The sequence below is a fragment of the Corythoichthys intestinalis genome, chromosome 11 (genome assembly GCF_030265065.1).
Source record: "Corythoichthys intestinalis isolate RoL2023-P3 chromosome 11, ASM3026506v1, whole genome shotgun sequence".
Lineage (NCBI taxonomy): Eukaryota > Metazoa > Chordata > Actinopteri > Syngnathiformes > Syngnathidae > Corythoichthys > Corythoichthys intestinalis.
In genome coordinates, this window is record NC_080405.1 from 49,596,216 (window position 1) to 49,620,489 (window position 24,274).

The 24,274-nt window shown below is 38.0% G+C and overlaps 1 protein-coding gene across 1 annotated transcript in view; it reads left to right on the forward strand.

Annotated features, from left to right (window-relative positions):
- The first annotated feature begins 2,597 nt into the window (after positions 1–2,597).
- Positions 2,598–24,274, forward strand: part of egf (epidermal growth factor) — a 49,828-nt gene continuing 28,151 nt past the window's right edge. The window contains exons 1-7 of the mRNA XM_057849345.1: positions 2,598–4,994; positions 9,872–10,071; positions 10,354–10,535; positions 16,649–16,876; positions 16,955–17,157; positions 21,140–21,253; positions 22,961–23,083. Of these exons, the coding sequence (XP_057705328.1) occupies positions 4,868–4,994; positions 9,872–10,071; positions 10,354–10,535; positions 16,649–16,876; positions 16,955–17,157; positions 21,140–21,253; positions 22,961–23,083 (1,177 nt within the window). The 5' untranslated portion in view covers positions 2,598–4,867. The remainder of the gene's footprint in view (positions 4,995–9,871; positions 10,072–10,353; positions 10,536–16,648; positions 16,877–16,954; positions 17,158–21,139; positions 21,254–22,960; positions 23,084–24,274) is intronic.

Below are 24,274 nucleotides of genomic sequence, written 5' to 3' on the forward strand. Positions count from 1 at the left end.
ACTTTTATTTTGCAAATCATTGAAAAAATACAATTTTGAATGAAAATCAGTTTTTGTATGTTATAGAAATAACTGACCAAAACAGTTTTCTTTGCATTTCAGACGTTTTGACCCCCCCAAAACAAAATAAAATTTCTGGCTCCGAGGCAAACTTCACGTCGGGGAGTTTCAGCAAGAAATTCTAACCACTTTCACCCCTGAATATACCCCACATAAAGGCACCCGGGGCACAATTACTTTCATAGCTAGCATGCTAGCTTCCTAAATATTGGGACTCTAGAACAATAAAAGTGCTTAGTCGGCCTGATATTTCTGATTTAGCCTGGTCTAGAATGACATGAAAGGTAAATGTGGCTGGAGTGGTGCCCAAGATAGCCTAAAAGCGAGGAAGCGCAAACATATTACGGGGCTCATTGCCCATCATGGGAGAAGAACAACTGTGGGAAAGGTCACCGTCCGGGCCACTGCTGGACTAAAGGACCAATTGAGCTGCGTAAATCTTCCGGCACATCTCTACAAGGTTACTGGTGACGCCGGATCTGACAATGACTCGCAGTCACAACGTCAATGAATAGAGGGTCTGGTTGCTGACATTTAGTAGTTGTTCTCCAAACAATTAAGGATAATGTGCTGCACCCATGCCGTTCTCTGGAAATGACTCATTCTTGGCACAGAATGATGAAGTGCCCAGACTATTTGACACGCTGATGAATAAAAGCAAGTCTATTGTCAGTGGTGTCAGTAAATGCATGTTATTTAGGAATAGTTTGAGTTTACCAAGGTTGAATTTGACATTAGTGGCTAGATAGGACATCTGCCTTAGAGTTCTGCCATTCATGGCTCAAATATTAAATTCAGGCTATCCTGAACTGTATAGAGTTTGTACTGTATGCCCTTTTGCTGTTTGTGTGGGTTATGGTTAACTTCCTCTCTAGACTCTAAAATATGGAAAGCCATTTTTTTAAAGCATTCAAAACCTAGCAAGCTAACATCTATGTGAATTCCTGTTCAAATTTCTTCCAGATTTCAAATTTACTCCAAATAATTTTGATGTTGATTTTCACGTTGGTAAATGAACTTAAAGTCATTTCATTTCACACTAATCCTTTTTTTTTTTGTTTTGTTTACATGTCTACATTCTCATTTTGTTGTCACATCCTTGCATCACATACAATTTTTATGGTGTAAAATAACTCAATTTTCTTTTTAAAATTATATACGCAGTTCACGCTTTCTGCAGGTCTGTAATACTTCCTCATACCAAGTGCTTATTAGTCTTAGTCATACAGTGGTATGAAAAAGTATCTGAACCTTTAGGAATTTCTTCACATTTCTGCATAAAATCACCTTCAAATGGGAGCTGATCTTTGTCAAAATCAGACAGATGTAAAAACTGTCTGCTTCAACTAAAATCTCCCAAACATTTATAGGTTTTCATATTTTAATGAGGATAGCATACAAACAATGACAGAAGGGGGGAAATAAGTAAGTGAACCCTCTGCCTAAGGAGACTTAAAGAGCAATTGAAACCAATTTTTACCAAACATTTTAAGTCAGGTGCGTGATGAGTGGTTTAAAGTAGGACTGTCAAACGATTAAAATTTTTAATCGAGCTAATCACAGCTTAAAAATTAATTAATCGTAATTAATCGCACTTCAAACCATCTATAAAATATGCCATATTTTTCTGTAAATTATTGCTGGAATGGAAAGACACAAGACTGATATATACATTCAACATACTGTACATAAGTACTGTATTTGTTTATTATAACAATAAATCAACAAGATGCATTAACATTAACATTCTGTTAAAGCGATCCATGGATAGAAAGACTTGTACTAACATTTATCTTTTAAGAATTACAAGTTATAGAAATTTTATATTAAAGCCCCTCTTAATGTTTTCGTTTTAATACAATTTGTAAAATTTTCTATCAAAAAAATCAACTAGTAGCTCGCCATTGTTGATGTCAATAATTACAAAATCAGGCGCACCCAAGCGCCAGCAAAGGGCGACAAAACACAAAAAAAAACCATGTAACAAGTTCACATGTCACTGTGCTGTCATTTTAATCTGTTTGAGAGGGGCATGTGCGTTAATTGCGTCAAAAATTTAATGTGATTAATTCAAAAAATTAATTACTGACCGTTAACGCGATCATTTTGACAGCCATAGTTTAAAGCTACCCTGTCCCCTACAAAACACACACCTGGTAATTAATGTCTGATCTGATGTGCATCATGGCTCAGTCAAAAGAGCTGTCTGAAGACCAGAGATCAAGGATTGTTGATTTGTATAAAGCGGGAAAGGCTACAAAACCATCTCTAAAAGTCTGGATGTTCATCAATCGACAGTCAGAGAAGTTGTCTATAAATGGAGATAGTTTGGCACTGTTGCTTCTCTCCCAGGGAGTGGCTGTCCACCAAAGATGACGCCAAGAGTTCAGCGCAGAATACTCAGAGAGGTAAAAAAGAACCCTAGAGTGTCTGCTAAAGACTTACAGAAATCACTGGCACAGTCCAGTATCGCTGTGCACACATCAACTATGTATGTAAAAGTACAGAAAAGAATAGTGTTCATGGGAGGAGGTAGAAAAAAAAAAAAAAAACTTATTGTTCCTCGTTTAATGTTCGCAAAAAGGCACTTGGACACTCCACAGAAGTTTAGGCAAAATATTGTATGTGTGCTACTAATACAAGGGGTTGGACAAAATAATGGAAACACCTAATGTTTTGGCATCATAATCATTGAACATAATTGTTAAAGAATGGCATGAGGAACATTCTCATGAAGTTGAGCATCTCGTATGGTCAGCACAATCCCCAGACTTCAACATAACTGAGCATTTATGGTCGGTTTCAGAGATTCAATTAAGACATCGATTTCCACCGCCATCATCTCTGAAAGAGTTAGAGGGTATTCTAACTGAAGAGTGGGTCAAAACTCCTTTGGAATAAGTTCACAAGTTGTTTGAATCAAAACCTCGGAGAATTGAGGCTGTAATTGCCGCAAAAGGCTCATCTACACCAGGGGTCCCAAACCTTTTTTGCACCACGGACCGGAGTAATTTGGTTCTTTTTTTCCACGGACCGGTGTTCTGTCAAATTTTGCACCCTGATAAAATGTTGCTCCCAAAGCTTTTGTGGCGGTGAAAAAAGCCCTCTTTTATATTCAGTTGGACTCTAAATGTTATCCAACGGTGCTAAAAAACTATTTACATCATAAACATACATGTGCAACACGAAAATGGTGTAAATTAATGCTTGACAACACGGAGAAGTCGTTAAGTGAGAGCTGCGTGCAGTTGTGTGCAGGCAGCTAACATGGCAAACGTAAGTTAATATTCCCTTCTTTAAAGAAAGTTTGTAGTGTGTACTTTGGAATCGCTACATTCGCGGTCATTTTTAACGTTACACGCATGCCAAATTTGTCAGAACAATACAGCAAATATAAAACAACATTTGTTTTTAGCCCCGTCGTGTTAAGTGCAGGGAAAATACAACTCACCCGCTGAATCAGTGGGAGGCCTGAGCTTGTTTCGTTTGTTTCAGTGCTCTCCTAGCGATGTCAAGATATTCCGAAATGACTTTAATCCAGAACCTCGGTAGAGTTGTTGTCTCAAATTTACATTTAAGGTTACCGTGATTTGCGATCTCTACAAGCTGATATTCCTGTTGCACAGACGTGCTCGAAACACTCTGTTTATTCACATACGGGTCCACTCCTTCGCAGTTCGTGGGTCTTTAGTCATTGGGAAGTAGCATAGATTTAGTTTTCTTTGAGGTTGTAGGCTCATCTTGTGGCTCGTGAGGTTCTCTTTTCCCTGTAAAAAAATCTGTCCAAAGACGTCTGTTTTTCAGTCATTCTAGTGTAGGGGCTAATTATTTACGGGAACAAATGTGATGCGCCCACCTTACGTCAGACATTACTATCGAGGACAAGCGCACATAGATATACAAAACAAGATGTACTGCTAACAGTCCAATCAATGCATTTATATGACGACCTCCCATTCTGTAGTTGTCTAGAGTAGACAGGGATATTGGTGTGTTAAGCGGCACAGGCCAAAGTCAATCGGCCAGAAAGCAGTTGTTAATAAATCATTTATTATTTCTGCGTGGCCGGGTACCAAATGCGCCACGGACCGGTCGTTGGGGGCCCCTGATCTACACCATTATAAATTCGTTTTGTTGATTTTTTTTTAAAGGTGTTTTCATTATTTTGTCCAAACCCTGTATGTGACCAGTCCAGGGTCTACCCCATTTCCTAACCCAATGTCAGTCTTTGACCTTACAACAGTGATCATCATTTCCATTGTTCTGTATTACGCTCCAGGTCACAATCAGATGAATGCATCAAATTTGACCCTAAGAACCAACCTCACACATCTTTTTACTCTCCAAGATACAATTCGACCTCTACACAGAGAAGGGAGAAGTATCCCAAGGGGGAGGAGTGAGGCCAAAATGTTATTGTGTGAGACCTTTCTTCAGGGCATGGCCTAATAGCTGGCATTTTCCACATTCTGCCTGGGACACTGACTTAAAGGAGGTTTCGCTCCAACGCTGGGGTTGCATGTGCAAAATTTACCAAGAGGGTGTCAGGAATTTCAATCTTTGCTTCCAAAACAGACTGGCAGCATGGGGGCCGATTTGGGGCGTGAGCTAGAACTGCACACAATTTTCTAGCATCTTCATTTTGAGACTTTGGACACCTCCTTGTATTTGAGGCTGCACCGTCTCCTCACCAAACTGCTGCCAGAGTGACATGCAAACGGTTCACGCAAAAATGTCGCTTGGCTTGAGGAAATTCGTCCACGCTGTTGCCTTTGGTGGTAATGCCTGAGGTAAAGTGACTGGGATTATGTTGGCGGTGACGCTCACGGCAGCGCTGGTCTATCTCACGGCGCAAAACAGCGGCGCCATGACCCTGGGAACGGCGTGCTGGGACGAGAGACGGACAAGGGTGGGCAGGAACGGCAGCTGTGCAGGTAAGTTTGTGGAAACATATAAAAACATAATTTATAGTACATTTGGCCTGTGTTGTTTTAGTTTAATTATGTCTGTTAACTGGATACTTCACGATAAACACCTGTATAACCTAATTGTCTTAAACTGGAGCCTTGGGATGCTATCGTTTTGGGGAGGGGACTACAAAATTATCTGGAATAAATTAAAAACATGCATACATGGATCCAGTGGTATGAGAACGTATCTGAACCTTTTGGAATTTTTCACATTTCTTCATAAAATCACCATCAAATGTGAAATGTCGAAATCACACAGATGAAAAAACTGTCTGCTTTAACTAAAACCACCCAAACATTTATAGGATTTCATATTCTAATGAGGATAGCATGCAAAAAATGACAGAAGGGGGGGAATAAGTAAGTGAACCCTCTGCCTAAGGAGACTTAAATTGTTTGGTAAAAATTGGTTTTTCAGTCAGGTGTGTGCCCAATCACTGATGAGCAGTTTAAAGCTGCCCTGCCCATTATAAACAAACACCTGGTGTCTGCTTTAACTAAAACCACCCAAACATTTATGGGTTTTCATGTTTTAATGAGGATAGTATGCGAACAATGACAAAAGGGGAAAAATACAGTAAGTAAGCGAACCATCACATTTAAATATTTTGTGCCCCCACTCCCCTGGCAGCAATAACTTCAACCAGACTCTTCATGTAGCAGCAGATCATTTTAGCAAATCGATGAGGACTAATCTTGGCCCGGTGTTCTCCACAAACTACTGTAGTTCAGTCAAATTCCTGGGATGTCTGGCATGAATTGCTGTCTTTTGGTCATGCCGCAGCATCTCAGTGGGGTTCAAGTCAGGACTTTAACTAGGCCACTCCAGAACGTGTATTTTGTTCTTCTGAAACCATTCTGAATTTGATTTACTTATATTTGATTTACTGTGTTTTGGATCATTGTCTTGTTGCAGCATCCATCCTCATTTTAACTTCAACTGTCTGATAGACAGCCTCAGGTTATCCTGCAAAACATCCTGATAAACTTTTGAATTCATTCTTCCATTAATGATTGCAAGTTGTCCAGGCCCTGAGGAAGCAAAACAGCCCAAAATCATGATGCTCCCTCCACCATGCTTCATGGTTGAGATGAGTTGATTTTGGTGAGCTGTTCCATTTTTCCTCCAAACATGACGTGTATTACTCCCAAATAATTCAACTTTGTTGTCATCAGTCCACAAAATATTTTGCCAAACCTTTTGTGGAGTGTCCAAGTGCCTTTTTCCAAACATTAAATGAGCAACAATGTTTTTTTAGACAGTAGTGGCTTCTTCTGTGGAGTCCTCTCATGAGCACCATTCTTGGCCATAGCTTTACATATCGATGATGTGTGCACAGAGATATTGGACTGTGCCAGTGATTTCTATACGTCTTTAGCAGACACTCTAGGGTTCTTTTTTACCTCTCTGAGTATTCTGCCCTGAACTTTTGGCATCATATTTGGGGGACGGCCACTCCTTGGGAGAGAAGCAACAGTGCCAAACTATCTCCATTTGTAGACAACTTTCCTGACTGTCGATTGATGAACATCCAGACCTTTAGAGATGGTTTTGTATCCTTTCCCAGCTTTATACAACTCAAAAATTCTTGATCGCAGGTCTTCAGACAGCTCTTTTTACCAAGCCATCATGCACATCAGACAGTGCTTCTCATTAAGACACTTCTTACCAGGTGTGTGTTTTATAGTGGGCAGGGCAGCTTTAAACCACTCATCAGTGATTGGGCACACACCTGAATTGGTTTCAATTGCTATTTAAGTCTCCTTAGGCAGAGGGTTCACTTACTTATTTTCCCCCTTCTGTCATTGTTTGCATGCTATCCTCATTAAAATATGAAATCCCATCAATGTTTGCGTGGTTTTAATTAAAGCAGACACTACATTTTCATCTGTGTGATTTTGAAAAAGATCAGCGGACATTTGAAGGATAATTTTAAGCACAAATGTGAGAAATTCCAAAAGGTTCAGATAGTTTTTCATACCACTGTACATACAGGACCAACACACGAATTAGATCAATTCATTACTACTTCCTAAAATTATACGTGCTGAATGTGTGATTTCGTACATAAATCATACAGTATTGCTTAAGGTCTGTTTCTTGTTTATTTTTTTAAATTAAGAACAAAAGTGTGTAAGCAAGTTTTAAGAATATTTTTAAGATAATAAAACCAAAGTGTTGTCAAAATACCGCTTTCTTCTCTCACTGAATATTATCAAAGTATTATATCAAAATATATAACGTATTTTGGGAATATACCATTTGTTCTACTAATTTTTCCCTAAAAAATGTAAAGCTGCCACATTGTTGAGGTAGCACGGTGTACTTTATTGTTCTATGTTGTGCTTTACTATACTACATTCACATGATAGTGTTTTGAATGAGTAAATGTAGTCGCAAAAGGACATCGTTAGCCATTACGTCCACTAGCCAGTGGCTGAGTCACACCGTTTATTTACAGGGTCAACATGTGGCAAGAATGTGAAGCAGTTACACTTTCTGTTCCTTCGTCAATACGTTTAAGTGTTTAAAAAAAAAAAAAAAAAAGGCAATTGTACACAGTGTTACACACCTGTTAGTACAGTGTGCCACCAAAACTGCTAAAACAGACGGTCCTAAATTTAAGATACCAAGATACAGTTTGTGGCAGAAATATTATAGGCATGCTTATTGTATTTTCAGATATTTGTGGCTTAGAAGTAGGCCTGTCGCGAGAGCAAATTTTGGTGTGCGATAATTATTCTCATAAATTATTGCGATATGCGATATTATTGCGCCCCCCCCTCAATTTTTTTTTTAAACCAATTTACAATAACACAGTGAGAATACAGTATATAGTAATAGATCAAGTACACCAATTTAAATGCGATAAGAAATCACAATTAAAAGCAATAGACCATGCCTCTTAAGTAAAAGACAACAATATTCATACCGCACAGAAACACAGAATAAATAAAATGCGTTTAAAAAAAAAAAAAAAAAAAATTGCACTTAATAACTTAAGCATTTAGGCAAATGAAAACTTTCCCACCATAGCTTCTGCAATGGTTTTCCATAGGAATGCAACGATACAGTTAAGTCACGGTTCGGTACGATTTTTTTAAATGGGGGACACAATTTTCGATCCGAATCAATACATTTAATGCTCTGTAAAAAAAAAAAAAAAAAAAAAAATATTATATTGTTTCGATTTTTTGTTTTGTTTTGTTTTTTTGCTAACGAGCAAAAATTAAATTGCCGTCATATAAACATGCATTTTAGTGCATAACATTTTTGTTATTTTATTTATTTACTCCTTACTGAAAAATTTGTATAAAAGTGCTGAGAACAATCTTTACTGTTTGTAAAGTGAGGCAGGGCACACTGTTGATTGCTACAGCTCTCTTAGCAGCTAAGTTTACTACATGAGCAAGACATTCCATTTGTGGTCCGAATCCATCTGTGTCACGTACTGAATTAACAATATTTGCAGCATTATCTGTAGCCACTGGTATGGATTGATTTGGCCTTAACTTCCATTCAGTCATGACAGTTTAGAATTTATCGATGTAGTATATGGACTATGTGTCCCATAATCACTCTGGGCTCACGTAGCCAATGGCATGGGACGTACATCTAGTTTGCTATTTCATGATATCGAGTGTGTGTGCGCATTAAAAAAGTTAGCATGCTCCGCTGAAGTCACGTCTGCTCATTACTACACAACACCAGCATATGACAATCGACTTTCATAAACAGGACACGTTTGAAGCACAGCGCTCTTAATTTCCTTCAGCTCTACGTTGTCAAAGCGAGGTTGTTCGTAGCAGCCAAGTCGGTAACAATGTTTTGGCGGACTTTGTTGTAAATATCCGGCGTTGTGCCGAAAAATAGCCACACCGCGTGAAATGTCACTCCTGACGGGAGCGCCCACACGTCAACAACACCGGCGCGCCGTAGATGGTCCGCAGTCTCTCCGGAGCACTGATGCGGCCGGTATACGTTGAACAATAGGATATAATGGGAACGATTGGCTCCGGCGCTAGTTTTTGCCAGACCTGGAACGAAGATGCATTTTGCGCGGTTGGTAACAAGGAATCCGAGCTTTTAACGTGCCCGCGAGGCGATAAATTGCAGCGGAAAAATTACCGCCTTCTTTTTTATTTATCGTGCGATAAATGGAATTATTGCATATTGCGACAGACTTACTTAGAAGTTATTTATAAACATGATTTTATTGTTGCATCATCGTAAGTCAGAGTGATATGTCATGTTCCAACTTAAGTATAGATTCGGCTTAAGTTGTTGAAACAGAACTCCATTATAAATCAGTGACTCTCTGAACACATCAACACAATCCAGACAGTTTGATCTTCGGTGGTTTGAATGGCCGAACGTTTTAATCAAATGCCAGCATTCAGCAAAGTGATACATGGATTCATATAGCGTCGAATGAACACATCCCAAAGATTCAGATTAATGTTGACCGTCCCGTGAACCTCAATTTCATTATGTTGTTTGTCTGCCGTCCCTCATTGTTTTCCTTCATTCCACAGAGTCAAGGCGGTAACCATAGTTGCACGTAAATAGTATATTAACATGATAGAACAACACCGCAAACACATATGTCAAGGTCTGCCATTAGTGAGGTTATGACTCAATAACTCTTTTTCTGACATTGTTGAAACATAGATGAAGTCTTAGTTGCCACAGCTCTCTATATTGCTGAATGAATGCAAAGTCGACCATCTTTTATTTCTAGAGAACAAGACTATCAACACAGCAGCTCAAACTTAACCCCATTGTAGATATAGAAGATGCTATTCGACAGATTGATGATGGCAACAATGCCTGTGTTTAGCTTTGCAGCCCTTCCTGATCTTTGGCCATGGTAAAGCCATACACAGGATGGACCTGGATGGGAAGAACCACAGACGGCTGGTATCTGGGGTGGCGTCATCCATGCTGCTAGATTTCCATTTTAGAGACGAAAGAATTTACTGGGTGGACAAGCATGCGGGAATCATCTACAAATCGTCTGTGAGAGGCGCACACAAACAGGTGAACAACAGAGCTAATAGTCAGAGTCAGATACTGGCAATTGGGCATTTTCAAGGAAAAGACCAAGTCATCAGTTGAAAATATTTTCCAGAAGGATTGATTAGTTTAAAAAATCGGTTAAGATGTATAATATTGGTATGTGTGTGCACTGTTGTATTAGCTATGTGGTTTCGGCATTGTCTCCAAGCATATATCCAATCTGACGTTAAGTAACACCAATCCAGAAGCCAATTTGGTTTGTCTTTAAATAGATGCAAATAGTCACGTTGTCTTTTTTCACAGAAACTGTACTCATCTGACAAACACATCTCGGGCCTCACTGTAGACTGGATTTGGAACACCGTATACTGGACGAGCAGGGAAAAGGGTAGAATCAAGAGGATGGATACAAACGGGAAAAATGAAAAGACTCTTGTTAGGCACTTGAATCAGCCGAGTTCGATTGTGATCGACCCTACTAAAAGGTAACACCAACAACAGTCAACGTTTATATCTCGACTAGGGATGACCTGATTAGGTATTTGTGCATTGAGAGACCGAAACCCCTTTCACACACGAAGAAACACCGGGAAAATCTCGGGATTTAAACGTGCAGCAGTTGTATGCGAACAGATCGGATCGACTGACACAGAGATTACGTGGACATTTCACAGGTCGCGTCTTAGTATAATGTCCAGGACTTTCCCTGGAAGCGGTGTGTGTGAAAGCAGGCGTTAAATTCCGAGGTTACAGCACAATGGCTGATGACATAAATATCATGGCGGGCCGACCGTCACGTCCTCTCTTTTCACAGTAAGATGAAAAGCAGTAAACAAACATTGTTTTCAACATAGTAAGCTTGAAATAGCTAAATTTAACTGAAAACATAAAGTTAAATTGTAATGGTATCGTAGAGCCGAGGAAGAGAATCCATCGTCCATTTTTGGAAATGTGTGGTTTATTTGTCGCCGATGCTAGGGTCCACTACTACGGAAACAAGGTTGTACTTCAAAGCAAAAAAATAATGGAGGGACGCGTTCAAGGGTTTATCAAATATAAACAAAAACACACACGATCGCGGAAAAGAGGGAATAACACAATGGGTCCGTGACAGTAGGTCGACGGGGACTAATAATACTAACATAAGCAGTAGGCAGAGAGCAGATATCAAAATACCAAGGGTGGCAGAGGTTTCGAATGGCGCAGGTTAATATCTCGACACCTTTCTCTTGGATCGCCTCTGTTTAAATCAAGGGTCCCCAAACTACGGCCCGCCTCCACATTTGGTCCGGCCCCCTAAACAATACCAGAGAGCATTTTGATTTTTTTTTTTTTTTCTCAATAGTGTTATTTATTTCCTGGCCTTTTTCTGTGAAGAACCCAGAGAGGGTTATTTGGTTATTATCTATTCAATTAATGGTGTTATTATTATTATATTGTATTATATTATATTATAATTTTTATTTTATTTACTTTTGTTCCGTGAAGAATCCAAAAAGGTTTATTTGATTGTGGATTTCTGAAAAACAAATTTTTACATTTAGGCACTCCTGCAATTGTCCCACTTTTTCTGTTACAAACTGACTCCGGCTCCTCATCAGAGAAGGGAAAAGTTATGTGGCCCTCACAGGAAAAAGTTTGGGGACCCCTGGTTAAAATAGTCTTGATTAGCTTGACTTGGCTGCAGTTACAACGTTGGGAACGTTCCCTCTGGAACTAAACACGATTTGACCAACATTGTGACGGCCGATGCCGACCAAATGACATAATGTACGGGTTATAAAATCACACCAGCAGCCCTCCCCGCACAGACAGCGCTAGTGGGCAACACGGGACAAGTCTGTGAAAGTGTCCAACCCGCGTCATTCTCGGGACATCTCTACATTCGTGGAAATAATGACGCGAGTAAATCCCGCGTCACCTTACACGGGAATTTCCCTGGACGTGTGTGAAAAGGGCTTTAGTCATCTAATTTTAAGGATGTACTGTTACCAAGTCCCGATCTGATTTCATTCACTACCATTGACAGTTATAGACATCAAATCCATTACAAGAGGGAAGGCTAGCATTGAGTGATCATGCTTCACTGCCATTGATGGCGTAAGTTGTCCAATCCAATTTGACTGGTGGACAAGTAGCAATGGATCGATCACTGTCAGCCCCCCAGTCAAATTGGATTGGACGACTAACGCCATCAATGGCAGCCAATGATTTAATACTGAAAGAGCATAGACTTCATAATGGTATTGACGGGTCACATCCGTCATACAGTGCGCCTCGCCTTCAAATAGGGGGCCTGCCCACATCAAGAGGAGTAATTCTTAAACACATGCACGCAGCGATCTAACGCCGCATTTAGGTTGAAAAAAGTACAAAAGCTGTACCGCATACAAACAGGAACGATTGTCTCAGGAGTGATTTGTTCGAGGATTCAAGGTAATTGTTATATTTTTCGTACTATGCATGCATTTTTAAACGTTGTGAAAAAAAAAAAAAAAAAAAAAAAAAAAAATCAATGGGAGCAATTAGCCGCTACAGCATTGGCATTATACTTTGCAATATTTACATAAAATAAATGCTAACTGCCCCAGTTTTTTAGCTTTTAACCAAGAATCCAGACTGTTTTACGTCCATCTCTATGAAGAATTCGGGGATTTAAGCATTAATTCACAAGAATTTTCAACGGAAAAAGCTCTTTGTTTTCATGAAGCGGCTGCAGCACAAACGACATATTTACATAAAATAAATGCTAACTGCCCGGTTCTTTGCTCTTTTAACAAAGAATCGAGAATTTTACGTCCATATCTATAAAGAATTCAGGGATTTAAGCATTTATTCACATGAAATTTCAACGGTAAAAACTCTTTGTGGTGATAAGGCGGCACTACAGTGGCTCAAAGACGAGCAGCACATTCGACATAGTTACATAAAAGAAATGCTAACTGCCCGGTAATTTGCTCTTTTAACAAAGAATCAAGACTGTTTTATGTCCATATCTATAAAGAATTCAAGGATTTAAGCATTTATTCACAAGAATTTTCAATGGTAACAGCTTTTTGTGGTGATAAGGCGGCGCTACAGTGGCTTAAAGACTAGCAGCACATTCGACATATTTACGTAAAATGAATGCTAACTGCACGTTTTTTTTGCTTTTAACCAAGAATCAAGACTGTTTTACGTCCAAATCTATAAAGAATTCAGGGATTTAAGCATTTATTCACAAGAATTTTCAATGGTAAAAGCTCTTTGTGATGATAAGGCGGCGCTACAGTGGCTCAAAGACTAGCAGCACATTCGACATATTTACATAAAAGAAATGCTAACTGCCCGGTCATTTGCTCTTTTAACAAAGAATTGAGACTGTTTTACATCCATATCGATAAAGAATTCAGGGATTTAAGCATTTATTCACAAGAATTTTCAACGGTAAAAGCTCTTTGTGGTGATAAGGCAGCGCTACAGTGGCTTAAAGACTAGCAGCACATTAGACATATTCGTGTAAAATAAATGCTAACTGGACGTTTTTTGTTTTTTTTTTTGCTTTTAACCAAGAATCAAGACTGTTTTACGTCCATATCGATAAAGAATTCAGGGATTTAAGCATTTATTCAGAAGAATTTTCAACGGTAAAAGCTCTTTGTGGTGATAAGGCAGCGCTACAGTGGCTTAAAGACTAGTAGCACATTAGACATTCGTGTAAAATAAATGCTAACTGCACGTTTTATTTTTATTTTTTTTCTTTTAACCAAGAATCAAGACTGTTTTACGTCCATATCGATAAAGAATTCAGGGATTTAAGCATTTATTCAGAAGAATTTTCAATGGTAAAAGCTCTTTGTGGTGATAAGGCAGCGCTACAGTGGCTTAAAGACTAGTAGCACATTAGACATATTCGTGTAAAATAAATGCTAACTGCACGTTTTATTTTTATTTTTTTCTTTTAAACAAGAATCAAGACTGTTTTACGTCCATATCGATAAAGAATTCAGGGATTTAAGCATTTATTCAGAAGAATTTTCAATGGTAAAAGCTCTTTGTGGTGATAAGGCAGCGCTACAGTGGCTTAAAGACTAGTAGCACATTAGACATATTCGTGTAAAATAAATGCTAACTGCACGTTTTATTTTTATTTTTTCTTTTAACCAAGAATCAAGACTGTTTTACGTCCATATCGATAAAGAATTCAGGGATTTAAGCATTTATTCACAATAATTTTCAACGGTAAAAGCTCTTTGTGATGGTACGGCGGTGCCACAGTGGCTCAAAGACTAGCAGCACATTTGACATATTTACATAAAAGAGATGCTAACTGCACTTTTTTTTTTTTGCTTTTAACCAAGAATCGAGACTATTTTACATCCATATCGATAAAGAATTCAGGGATTTAAGCATTTATTCAGAAGAATTTTCAACGGTAAAAGCTCTTTGTGGTGATAAGGCAGCGCTACAGTGGCTTAAAGACTAGCACATTAGACATATTCGTGTAAAATAAATGCTAACTGCACGTTTTATTTTTATTTTTTTTCTTTTAACCAAGAATCAAGACTGTTTTACGTCCATATCGATAAAGAATTCAGGGATTTAAGCATTTATTCAGAAGAATTTTCAACGGTAAAAGCTCTTTGTGGTGATAAGGCAGCGCTACAGTGGCTTAAAGACTAGTAGCACATTAGACATATTCGTGTAAAATAAATGCTAACTGCACGTTTTATTTTTATTTTTTTCTTTTAACCAAGAATCAAGACTGTTTTACGTCCATATCGATAAAGAATTCAGGGATTTAAGCATTTATTCAGAAGAATTTTCAATGGTAAAAGCTCTTTGTGGTGATAAGGCAGCGCTACAGTGGCTTAAAGACTAGTAGCACATTAGACATATTCGTGTAAAATAAATGCTAACTGCACGTTTTATTTTTATTTTTTTCTTTTAAACAAGAATCAAGACTGTTTTACGTCCATATCGATAAAGAATTCAGGGATTTAAGCATTTATTCAGAAGAATTTTCAATGGTAAAAGCTCTTTGTGGTGATAAGGCAGCGCTACAGTGGCTTAAAGACTAGTAGCACATTAGACATATTCGTGTAAAATAAATGCTAACTGCACGTTTTATTTTTATTTTTTCTTTTAACCAAGAATCAAGACTGTTTTACGTCCATATCGATAAAGAATTCAGGGATTTAAGCATTTATTCACAATAATTTTCAACGGTAAAAGCTCTTTGTGATGGTACGGCGGTGCCACAGTGGCTCAAAGACTAGCAGCACATTTGACATATTTACATAAAAGAGATGCTAACTGCACTTTTTTTTTTTTGCTTTTAACCAAGAATCGAGACTATTTTACATCCATATCGATAAAGAATTCAGGGATTTAAGCATTTATTCAGAAGAATTTTCAACGGTAAAAGCTCTTTGTGGTGATAAGGCAGCGCTACAGTGGCTTAAAGACTAGCACATTAGACATATTCGTGTAAAATAAATGCTAACTGCACGTTTTATTTTTATTTTTTTTCTTTTAACCAAGAATCAAGACTGTTTTACGTCCATATCGATAAAGAATTCAGGGATTTAAGCATTTATTCAGAAGAATTTTCAACGGTAAAAGCTCTTTGTGGTGATAAGGCAGCGCTACAGTGGCTTAAAGACTAGTAGCACATTAGACATATTCGTGTAAAATAAATGCTAACTGCACGTTTTATTTTTATTTTTTTCTTTTAACCAAGAATCAAGACTGTTTTACGTCCATATCGATAAAGAATTCAGGGATTTAAGCATTTATTCAGAAGAATTTTCAATGGTAAAAGCTCTTTGTGGTGATAAGGCAGCGCTACAGTGGCTTAAAGACTAGTAGCACATTAGACATATTCGTGTAAAATAAATGCTAACTGCACGTTTTATTTTTTTTTTTCTTTTAACCAAGAATCAAGACTGTTTTACGTCCATATCGATAAAGAATTCAGGGATTTAAGCATTTATTCAGAAGAATTTTCAACGGTAAAAGCTCTTTGTGGTGATAAGGCAGCGCTACAGTGGCTTAAAGACTAGTAGCACATTAGACATATTCGTGTAAAATAAATGCTAACTGCACGTTTTATTTTTATTTTTTCTTTTAACCAAGAATCAAGACTGTTTTACGTCCATATCGATAAAGAATTCAGGGATTTAAGCATTTATTCACAATAATTTTCAACGGTAAAAGCTCTTTGTGATGGTACGGCGGTGCCACAGTGGCTCAAAGACTAGCAGCACATTCGACATATTTACATAAAAGAAATGCTAACTGCACTTTTTTTTTTTGCTTTTAACCAAGAATCGAGACTATTTTACATCCATATCGATAAAGAATTCAGGGATTTAAGCATTTATTCAGAAGAATTTTCAACGTAAAAAACTCGTTTCCACTCTGTGAGCTTTGACGGAGATAGGCCCCCTATTAATCAGCCCCGCGTCCCGTCATTATAAATATGAAGTCTATGGAAAGAGGAATAAATGAGAATAGTAAATACAGGGATGATATTTCAGAAACTTCTGACAATCAAATCTTTGGGATTGTCAATTTGCCTGTACTCCACTCAAACACTATATATTTTTTTCTACAGGTTTTTGTTTTGGCTATCTGGTGGAATGACCCCAAGCGTCCAGCGTTCGGATGTGACAGGACACACACAAATGACACTGATTAAAACCTCACAACAGTTGAAGGCACTTTCTATTGACCACGGAGACAAAAGACTATTCTGGGTCCAGTTTGGTCTGCAAGGGGAAAGCGCCATCGCCTCTTCGGACTATAACGGAAAAGCCCTGCACATCATAGATCAGCCCCTTCAGTAAACACACCGCAAGTTCTTTCCAGTCCCTTTCCTTTTTTTCCTTGTGTGCTTCATGCTGGTCTGTCGTTTGCTCAGGTCTGATTTGCTGGGACTAGCGGTTTTCCTCGAGTACGTATATTATACTGACGGCACATCGCAAGCAATAAAACATGTCAACAAGTACACCGGTGGAGACGCTGTGGATGTCAGTATAAAGCAAATGTCAAAAGTCCCGGTGGATATAAAAGTGGTTCATCCTGACATGCAGCCAATGGCGGACTCACCACCCCTAGTTCCAGGTTCTCCTCGACATCTATTTTTATTACTACTTATTTACTACTATTATTGTAGTGAATTAGCACTATACATAAAAAATACATTAATGTCATTATTAATGTCATTATTGTTTTTATTTTCTTATTATTAAATTGATTATTTTATTATTAGTAATTTATTTAATAAAATATACAACTAATTAAAAAGAATAATTAAAAACATAATAACATTTACGATGTATTTTAAAGCAACACTAGGTAACTTTTCAACCTTTATAAAATATTTTCATAACATTTGTGACAATATGTCGACTGACAGCTAGTGGAATGACACCTCTTATATATTGAGGGAGTCTGTATCGCTTTCACCAGCACTAACTAACTTTGAGGAGGGCTGCAGGAACCCTGCCACACACAAAAAACTACAAATGTGCTGACTGCTTTATGGCATACGTCACAGGAGTCGATTCAAACACTTTTGCGAATGCTGCAAAGATGGCAGAGCAACAAAAGAGACAAAAAAGTTTTTTCTGAGGAGGAAAAAAAAGATAGTATAGGACCGGGGTCCCCAAACGTTTTCCTGTATGGGCCACATAACTTTCCCATTGTCTGATGAGGGGCCGGTGCCAGTTTGTAACAGAAAATGTGTGACGATTGCAGGAGTGCCTAAATATATAAATGTATTGTTTTTCAGAAAGCCACAATCAAATAACCCTTCTGGATTCCTCACGGAACAAAAGTAAATAAATTTAAAGATAATAATAATAATAATAATAATAATATAATATAATAGGTTCTTCACAGAAAAAAGCCAGGAAATAAATAACACTTTTTTGTTCAGGGGCCCGGACCAAATGTGGAGGCGGGCCGTAGTTTGGGGTCCACTGGTGTAGGATATAGGAATAGACATTGGCCGGGCTTTCACTCGCCAAGCTCCCCACCCTTAACCAGTTTTGTTTTTGGCAGCCATTTTAATTTTCGTGTTAGTCTTTTGGAAGAAAATACAGTGGTACCTCAACATACGATCGCTTCGACACACAATCCTTTCGACATTGGACGTAAAATTTGACTAGCCATTTGTTTCTACATCTGACGACATGCTCGAAATACGACGATCTATGACAGCACCAGTTTCTTTGTTTTCCCCCAAAATGGACGCATGGCAGATTTTCTTGAGAGAAATCAACATGGGTTACAACAATGTTAGTGCAGGTGGTGAAAAAAAAATGGAAAAAGGTGATGTGTACCGTTATCATTGATATGAAGATAGCTTTGATATGAAAATATGAGCTTGGGGTGTGAATCCGTGATATGGCTCGCTCAACAATACAGCCGTCGATGGTCTATGACGGTCCTCCTCCGTTCGCCAGTCTTTATAATTTAAGGTGGCAATTATTATTGTGGTAACATCGCCAAAGAAATCGCCAGGTCAAGTTTCTAATTATTTATTCCATGAACTTGTGTAACACAATACGCAGCAAGTAAACAAAGTGAAACTAAAAAGGCTCACTCTATCAAGTCAGCCACACGATGCGTTCAAGTACACCACGCAAACACATTCGCCACATTAGAACCCGTTATTTTTACATAATGACAGGTATTATAATTCTTATTGCTATTATTCTTCCAATTTTTATTTATAATTTCTTTGGTTTGCTCTTTGTAATTGATATTTGCAGTTGCAACATCAGTATTTATTGAGAATTTAGTGTAGGTTTTCAGGCTGTGGAACGAATTAATGGAATCATAATGTATTCTTATGGGGAAATCCTACTTGACATACAAACATTTCGACTTACAAACAAGGCTCTGGATCAAATTAACTTCGTATGTAGAGGTACCACAGTACTTATTAGTCTTAGTCATATTTTAGTCATTTCAGAATGTGTTCATCTTCATCTAGTTTTAGTCAACGAAAACTCAAATTTCGTCTCGTTTTAGTTGACAATTCTCAAAATATTTTCACCAATAAACTTCAAAGTTTTAGTCCATGAATAAATAAATAAAGGTTTCCAACAATTTCGAATGAACATGACAGACGAGCACATAACTATAGAGTCAACAAGGAAATCGCCATTTTTATGATGATAATACATATTCAGCAGGAAAACATTCTTTGCAATTAAATAAACTCATCTGGACGCTACGAACTGTATGTAAAATGTTTTCCAAGAGTTTAAGAAGTCACCGAGTCGCCGCGCTAAATGCTAATGCTAGTGTGAACCCTATTATAACACGAACTCTATGCTAACACCACAACAGCACAGACCTTTAAAGGCTAAAGCAATATTGCATAGCCAAGATAAGAAAACAAAACTTACCAAGCAGCACCTGACACATTTCACAAAAGGAGCCTGGAATGGGCATATGCTTCAGCCTGTGTGTGGGGCGGGGAGCGCTGCACATCACATGAGTTACACGACCAAACGCTGCTAAATGCGTTCTAACTACACATACAATAAGAAAATATCACACATTGTGAATTTATGACAGAAACTACGAATTTTCATCTGGTTTCATGTCGTTAGACAACAACTGGCATCCATGTTATTATGTTTTAGTCTCCCAAGACACGTTTTAAGCCCGTCATCGTGACGTCGTCATGAAAAAATTGTTTTTTGACGAATATTTTCGTTATCGTCATCGTTGACGAAAAAAAAAACCTGCCCTCAACTGAACTCGTCAGCACTGACGAAAACGGGCGGGGTGGGGTGTTTAGCCACTCAGTTGCTAACCGTCAAATGCTATTGTTTAGCCAGAACTGGACTATTCATCCTTTACACAGCTGCTGGAAACAGAAATGTTGTGAAATCACGTGACCGAGAGAGTGATTTTATTTATTCATTTATGATTTTACGACATGACATTTAGGATGTTTTTGCTCGGGTGTGCGCTGGTCTTCATAGGAAATGCAGTCTTCCGTAAGGCAAAACACTACCTCTTTTGTCCACCGGTGTCGCTAAAATCAAGCAAAACTGAAAAACTGCCAAGTGTTGCTTTAATTAACATTCTCAACTTGATTTAGCAGCTGATAATAAGACACAATATTGTGCAATGAAGAGGAAAAAAAGCATATATAAGTCGCATTTTTAAGGCAAATTTATTTGATAAAATCCAACACCATACCATCTTGAAAGCAGTTTCAAATAAAAATAGAATAGAGAACTACAGGCTGAATAAGTATACGGTATGCTAATGTTACATGCCGCATAAACTAACTGAGAACGTGCCCGGCATGTTAACGTAACATAACTATTAAGAGTTACGCAGATATCTATAGCATAACGAGCATGCTAACAAGTTCAGCAAACCATCAGTACACTCCATTAGCAATTAGCTTTTTTTCCCCCTCTTCATTTGAGTAAGAGTTACTTAAGCATTTGCCAGTCCCTTACAAATTTCTAACTCCTAATTTTCTTCCTGCCTCTCGATTATTGTTTTCGGCTACATATTTCACTACTTGTAACTTGTAATCTGCAGAGTATGATTTTCCTTTTGGTGCCATTTCATTTAGCCCCTCGCAGTTGTTTTTTATTTGTTATAATAAGTTACCACCAATGTTGAAACACAGGTCCTGACCGCTCTCTTGCGGTTTAATGTGAAAATAACAATTATTTTTATTATTTCACACAGTCGCTCCAGAGTATAAGTCGCAACTCACTATGAAAAGGCTGTGACTTATAGTAAGAAAAATATGGTATTTGAAAGCAAAAGACAAGTGATTTTTAAATCTTTTTAAATCTCTCATTCACTGCCAATGTCAGTGATAGAAATTAAATCCATTCCAGTGGAGATGGCTGCAATTGAATGATCATGTTTCACTGCTATTGACAGCAAAAATGTTCAATAAATTCCAATCAAAATGGATTGAAAGTCTATGGCTGTCAATGGCAGCCAATGAGATATATTTTTTTAACATTTTGGCATCAAAAGGTGAATTGGATTTGTATATTTTCTAGTAATGCTGAAAACTATTGTTCATTAATAACAGTATCGTTTCCCTCAGGATGTGATGAACAGAGCGGAAACTGTATCAATGTGTGCTCAAAACCAGCTGAGCAGGGAGTTTGTAAATGCAACAAGGGCTTTGCTCTCAGTAAGCAAGGCTCCTATTGTGAAGGTAAGACTGTGTAAAAGTGACTTTTAATAGAGTGCATGCTAAAATGTGGGTCTTTGGAATGCATAAGCGAGTAAAATATTTTGTGAGCTGCCTATTTACCCAAAAGGTAAGGTAACAAGAAGGCATGTGCACGGCACGCGACCAAGTACTTGAACACCGAAAACACATTTAAAAAATAAAATTAAAAATCTGTGTGCCGCTAAGCCGGGCAACCGTAAATTTTTACCAAATCCTGTATTCAACTTTTATGCCCCTCACTGTCCCGGAATTTTTGATGTCTATATTATATAATTTGGTCAAAAATGGTAGGATTACATACATTTTGGAAGTTTATTTTTTTTTGTTCCGAAAAATCTGCGTTCACGGGCGAACAGCAAATTTTCCGGTGCCATTTTTAAAATTCCCTGCTTCGTGCGAAAATTCCGGTCGTTTCGATACGCGAAAGGTGCCGATTGGTCAAACGGTTCGGGCTGTGCGGCACGCCGTTTTTTCCATTAAAAATGAATAGGAAAATTTTGGGCAAATTTCCAGGGAATCTTTAAAATTTAATTTTTTTTTCCAAATTCTGTTTACAACTTTTATAGCCCTCACCGTCTCAGAATTTTTGACGCCCAAATTATGTGATTTGGTCAATTTTTTTTTTTTTTTTTTTCGGATATTTGCTGTTTACGGGCGAACAGCAAATTTTTCGATGCCATTTAAAAAATTCTCTGCTTCGTACGAAAATTCCGGTCATTTCGATACCTGAACGGTGCCGATCGGTCAAACGGTTCGGGCTGTGCGGCACGCCGTTTTTTTCCATTAAAAATGAATAGGAACATTTTGGGCAAATTTCCAGGAAATCTTTAAAATTATTTTTTTTTTCCAAATTCTGCATACAACTTTTATGCCCCTCACAGTCTCGGAATTTTTTTATGCCCAAATTATGTGATTTGGTCAAAACGTTTTTTTTTTGTTTTTTTTTTCGGAAATTAGCCGTTTACGGGCGAACAAAAATTTTTATGGGCCGTTCAAAAAAAAAAAAAGCCTGCGCTGCACGAAAATTCTGGACGTTTCGATACTTCAATGGTGCCGATCAGTCAAATGGTTTGGGCTGCGCGGCGCACCGAAAAAACACGGAGAATAAGATGAATAAAGAAAGATCAGGGATAAAGTTGTAGAACAACACTATCTGGTCTTTTCCAAAGACCCAGATAATGAAATAATAGTTTTGAAAAAACTGTAATGATGGTGGCTCAGTGAACATCTAATTTGGTTTGTTCTCTGATGAACAACAAGTTGAGTAAGGAGGTTTTGATATAGAGGTTGAAGGAAGAAGAGAGGCAGACTGACTGAGTCACAGCCAGAAAGTGTTGATGACAGTGTTGATTTCTTTTTACTGTTCTCCTCCTCCCAATTAAAGCCTGTCAAAGTCACAGTCAATTATACTGTAAAGCTGGTTAATCTGGAAGTTATTTTGTTGTAAGGTGTATTAAGTTTTTGTTCATGTGCCGCTTTTGATCTATGAGCACGTGCCCCTCCATCGGTCTATCTGCACGGCCCTGGTAACAAGTGAGGCTGAATAAATAAGTGTCCTGTAACTGATTTTAAAAAGAAAAAAAAAAGCATTTACATATTCAAGTACCTGAGAATTGGTTTCCAGAGAAACATTTTAAGCTCTCAACTTTGACTGAAACTTTATTTACTCCTTATTGCTGTGTACCTTAGATGTGAATGAATGCGCCCACTGGAATCACGGATGCTCGCTTGGCTGTGAAAACATTCCAGGATCTTATTTCTGCACCTGCCCCAAAGGATATGCCCTTCTGTCGGACAAAAAAACATGCAAAGGTACAGTGTTGAGAACCTATTTCTCTTGTGGAAGGAAAGATTGCTTGTCAGTATAGACATCTGTTGTTGAGGTGGCATTTTCCCTGTAGACACAACTTAAATCCACCCAGTTGAATAAAAATGCTGGGTCATAGATGGTCAGAGTGCCTTGAAATATTGTGGCAGCTTTCAATTGCACACTAATATGCTAGACTATTGGCTTTAGGAGTGGGAACCTCGTTACCTCACGATACGATATGCGATACAAAGCTTACGATATTGCGATACAACGATTATCGATACATTGGTCAGGAAATCATTCTAAGATAGTCTACAAACAACTAATAAAGAGAAAAACAAGCTTCTGCTGTGAATTGGAATGAGTTTATCACTACTAGACGTTCAATCCGTTTGAAGTGGGAGGGATGGCAGCGAATGAACGAATGTTCATTCGCTGCCATCCCTCCCACTTCAAACGGATTGAACGTCTATGGCCGTCAGTGGCAGCCAATGCCATGCAATGAGGTAATTTTGGGCCATTTAAAGTAATTTTCCTGTTGATTTTCTGTTACTTCTTGTTGATTTTGGGTATTTTATGGGTCACTTCCTGTTTATTTTGAGTTACAGAACAGGAAGTGACCTACGAATCACCCAAATGAATAGGCAGTGACTCAAACTCAACAGGAAATGACCTGTAAATGAACAGCTAGAGATCTGTAAATGCCCCAAAAATCGGACAGAATGACTGCGAATGCTCTGGTATCGAGTTAGTGCTGCAACGATTAATCGATTAACTCGAGTATTCGATTAGAAAAAAAAAAGATTCAAATTAAATTTTGCCGCTTCGAGTATTCGTTTAATGAAATTGGCGTTGTAATGGTTTGTTTTGAAAGTGTTTGTATTTATTTTTATTGATTTGGGTGGGGACACGGCTCTCTAGTCTACCTCATTTCACATGGCTGAATCCATCTGCTCCCAGTTAAGACCAACATAAGCTATGTTTTTGTTTGAGCTAAGGATTTTTTTTTTTTTTAGAGATGTGATCGGGTCCGATCACGTCATTTTCAAAGTATCGGAATCGGCAAAAAAATATCCGACATGCCTTTTTTTTAATATATATATATATTTTAATTAAATCGTTTTCTAATTTTATTTAACGTTACAGACATAATATGTTACACTCATCCAGACTCTTTAGCTTAGGCTTAAGGT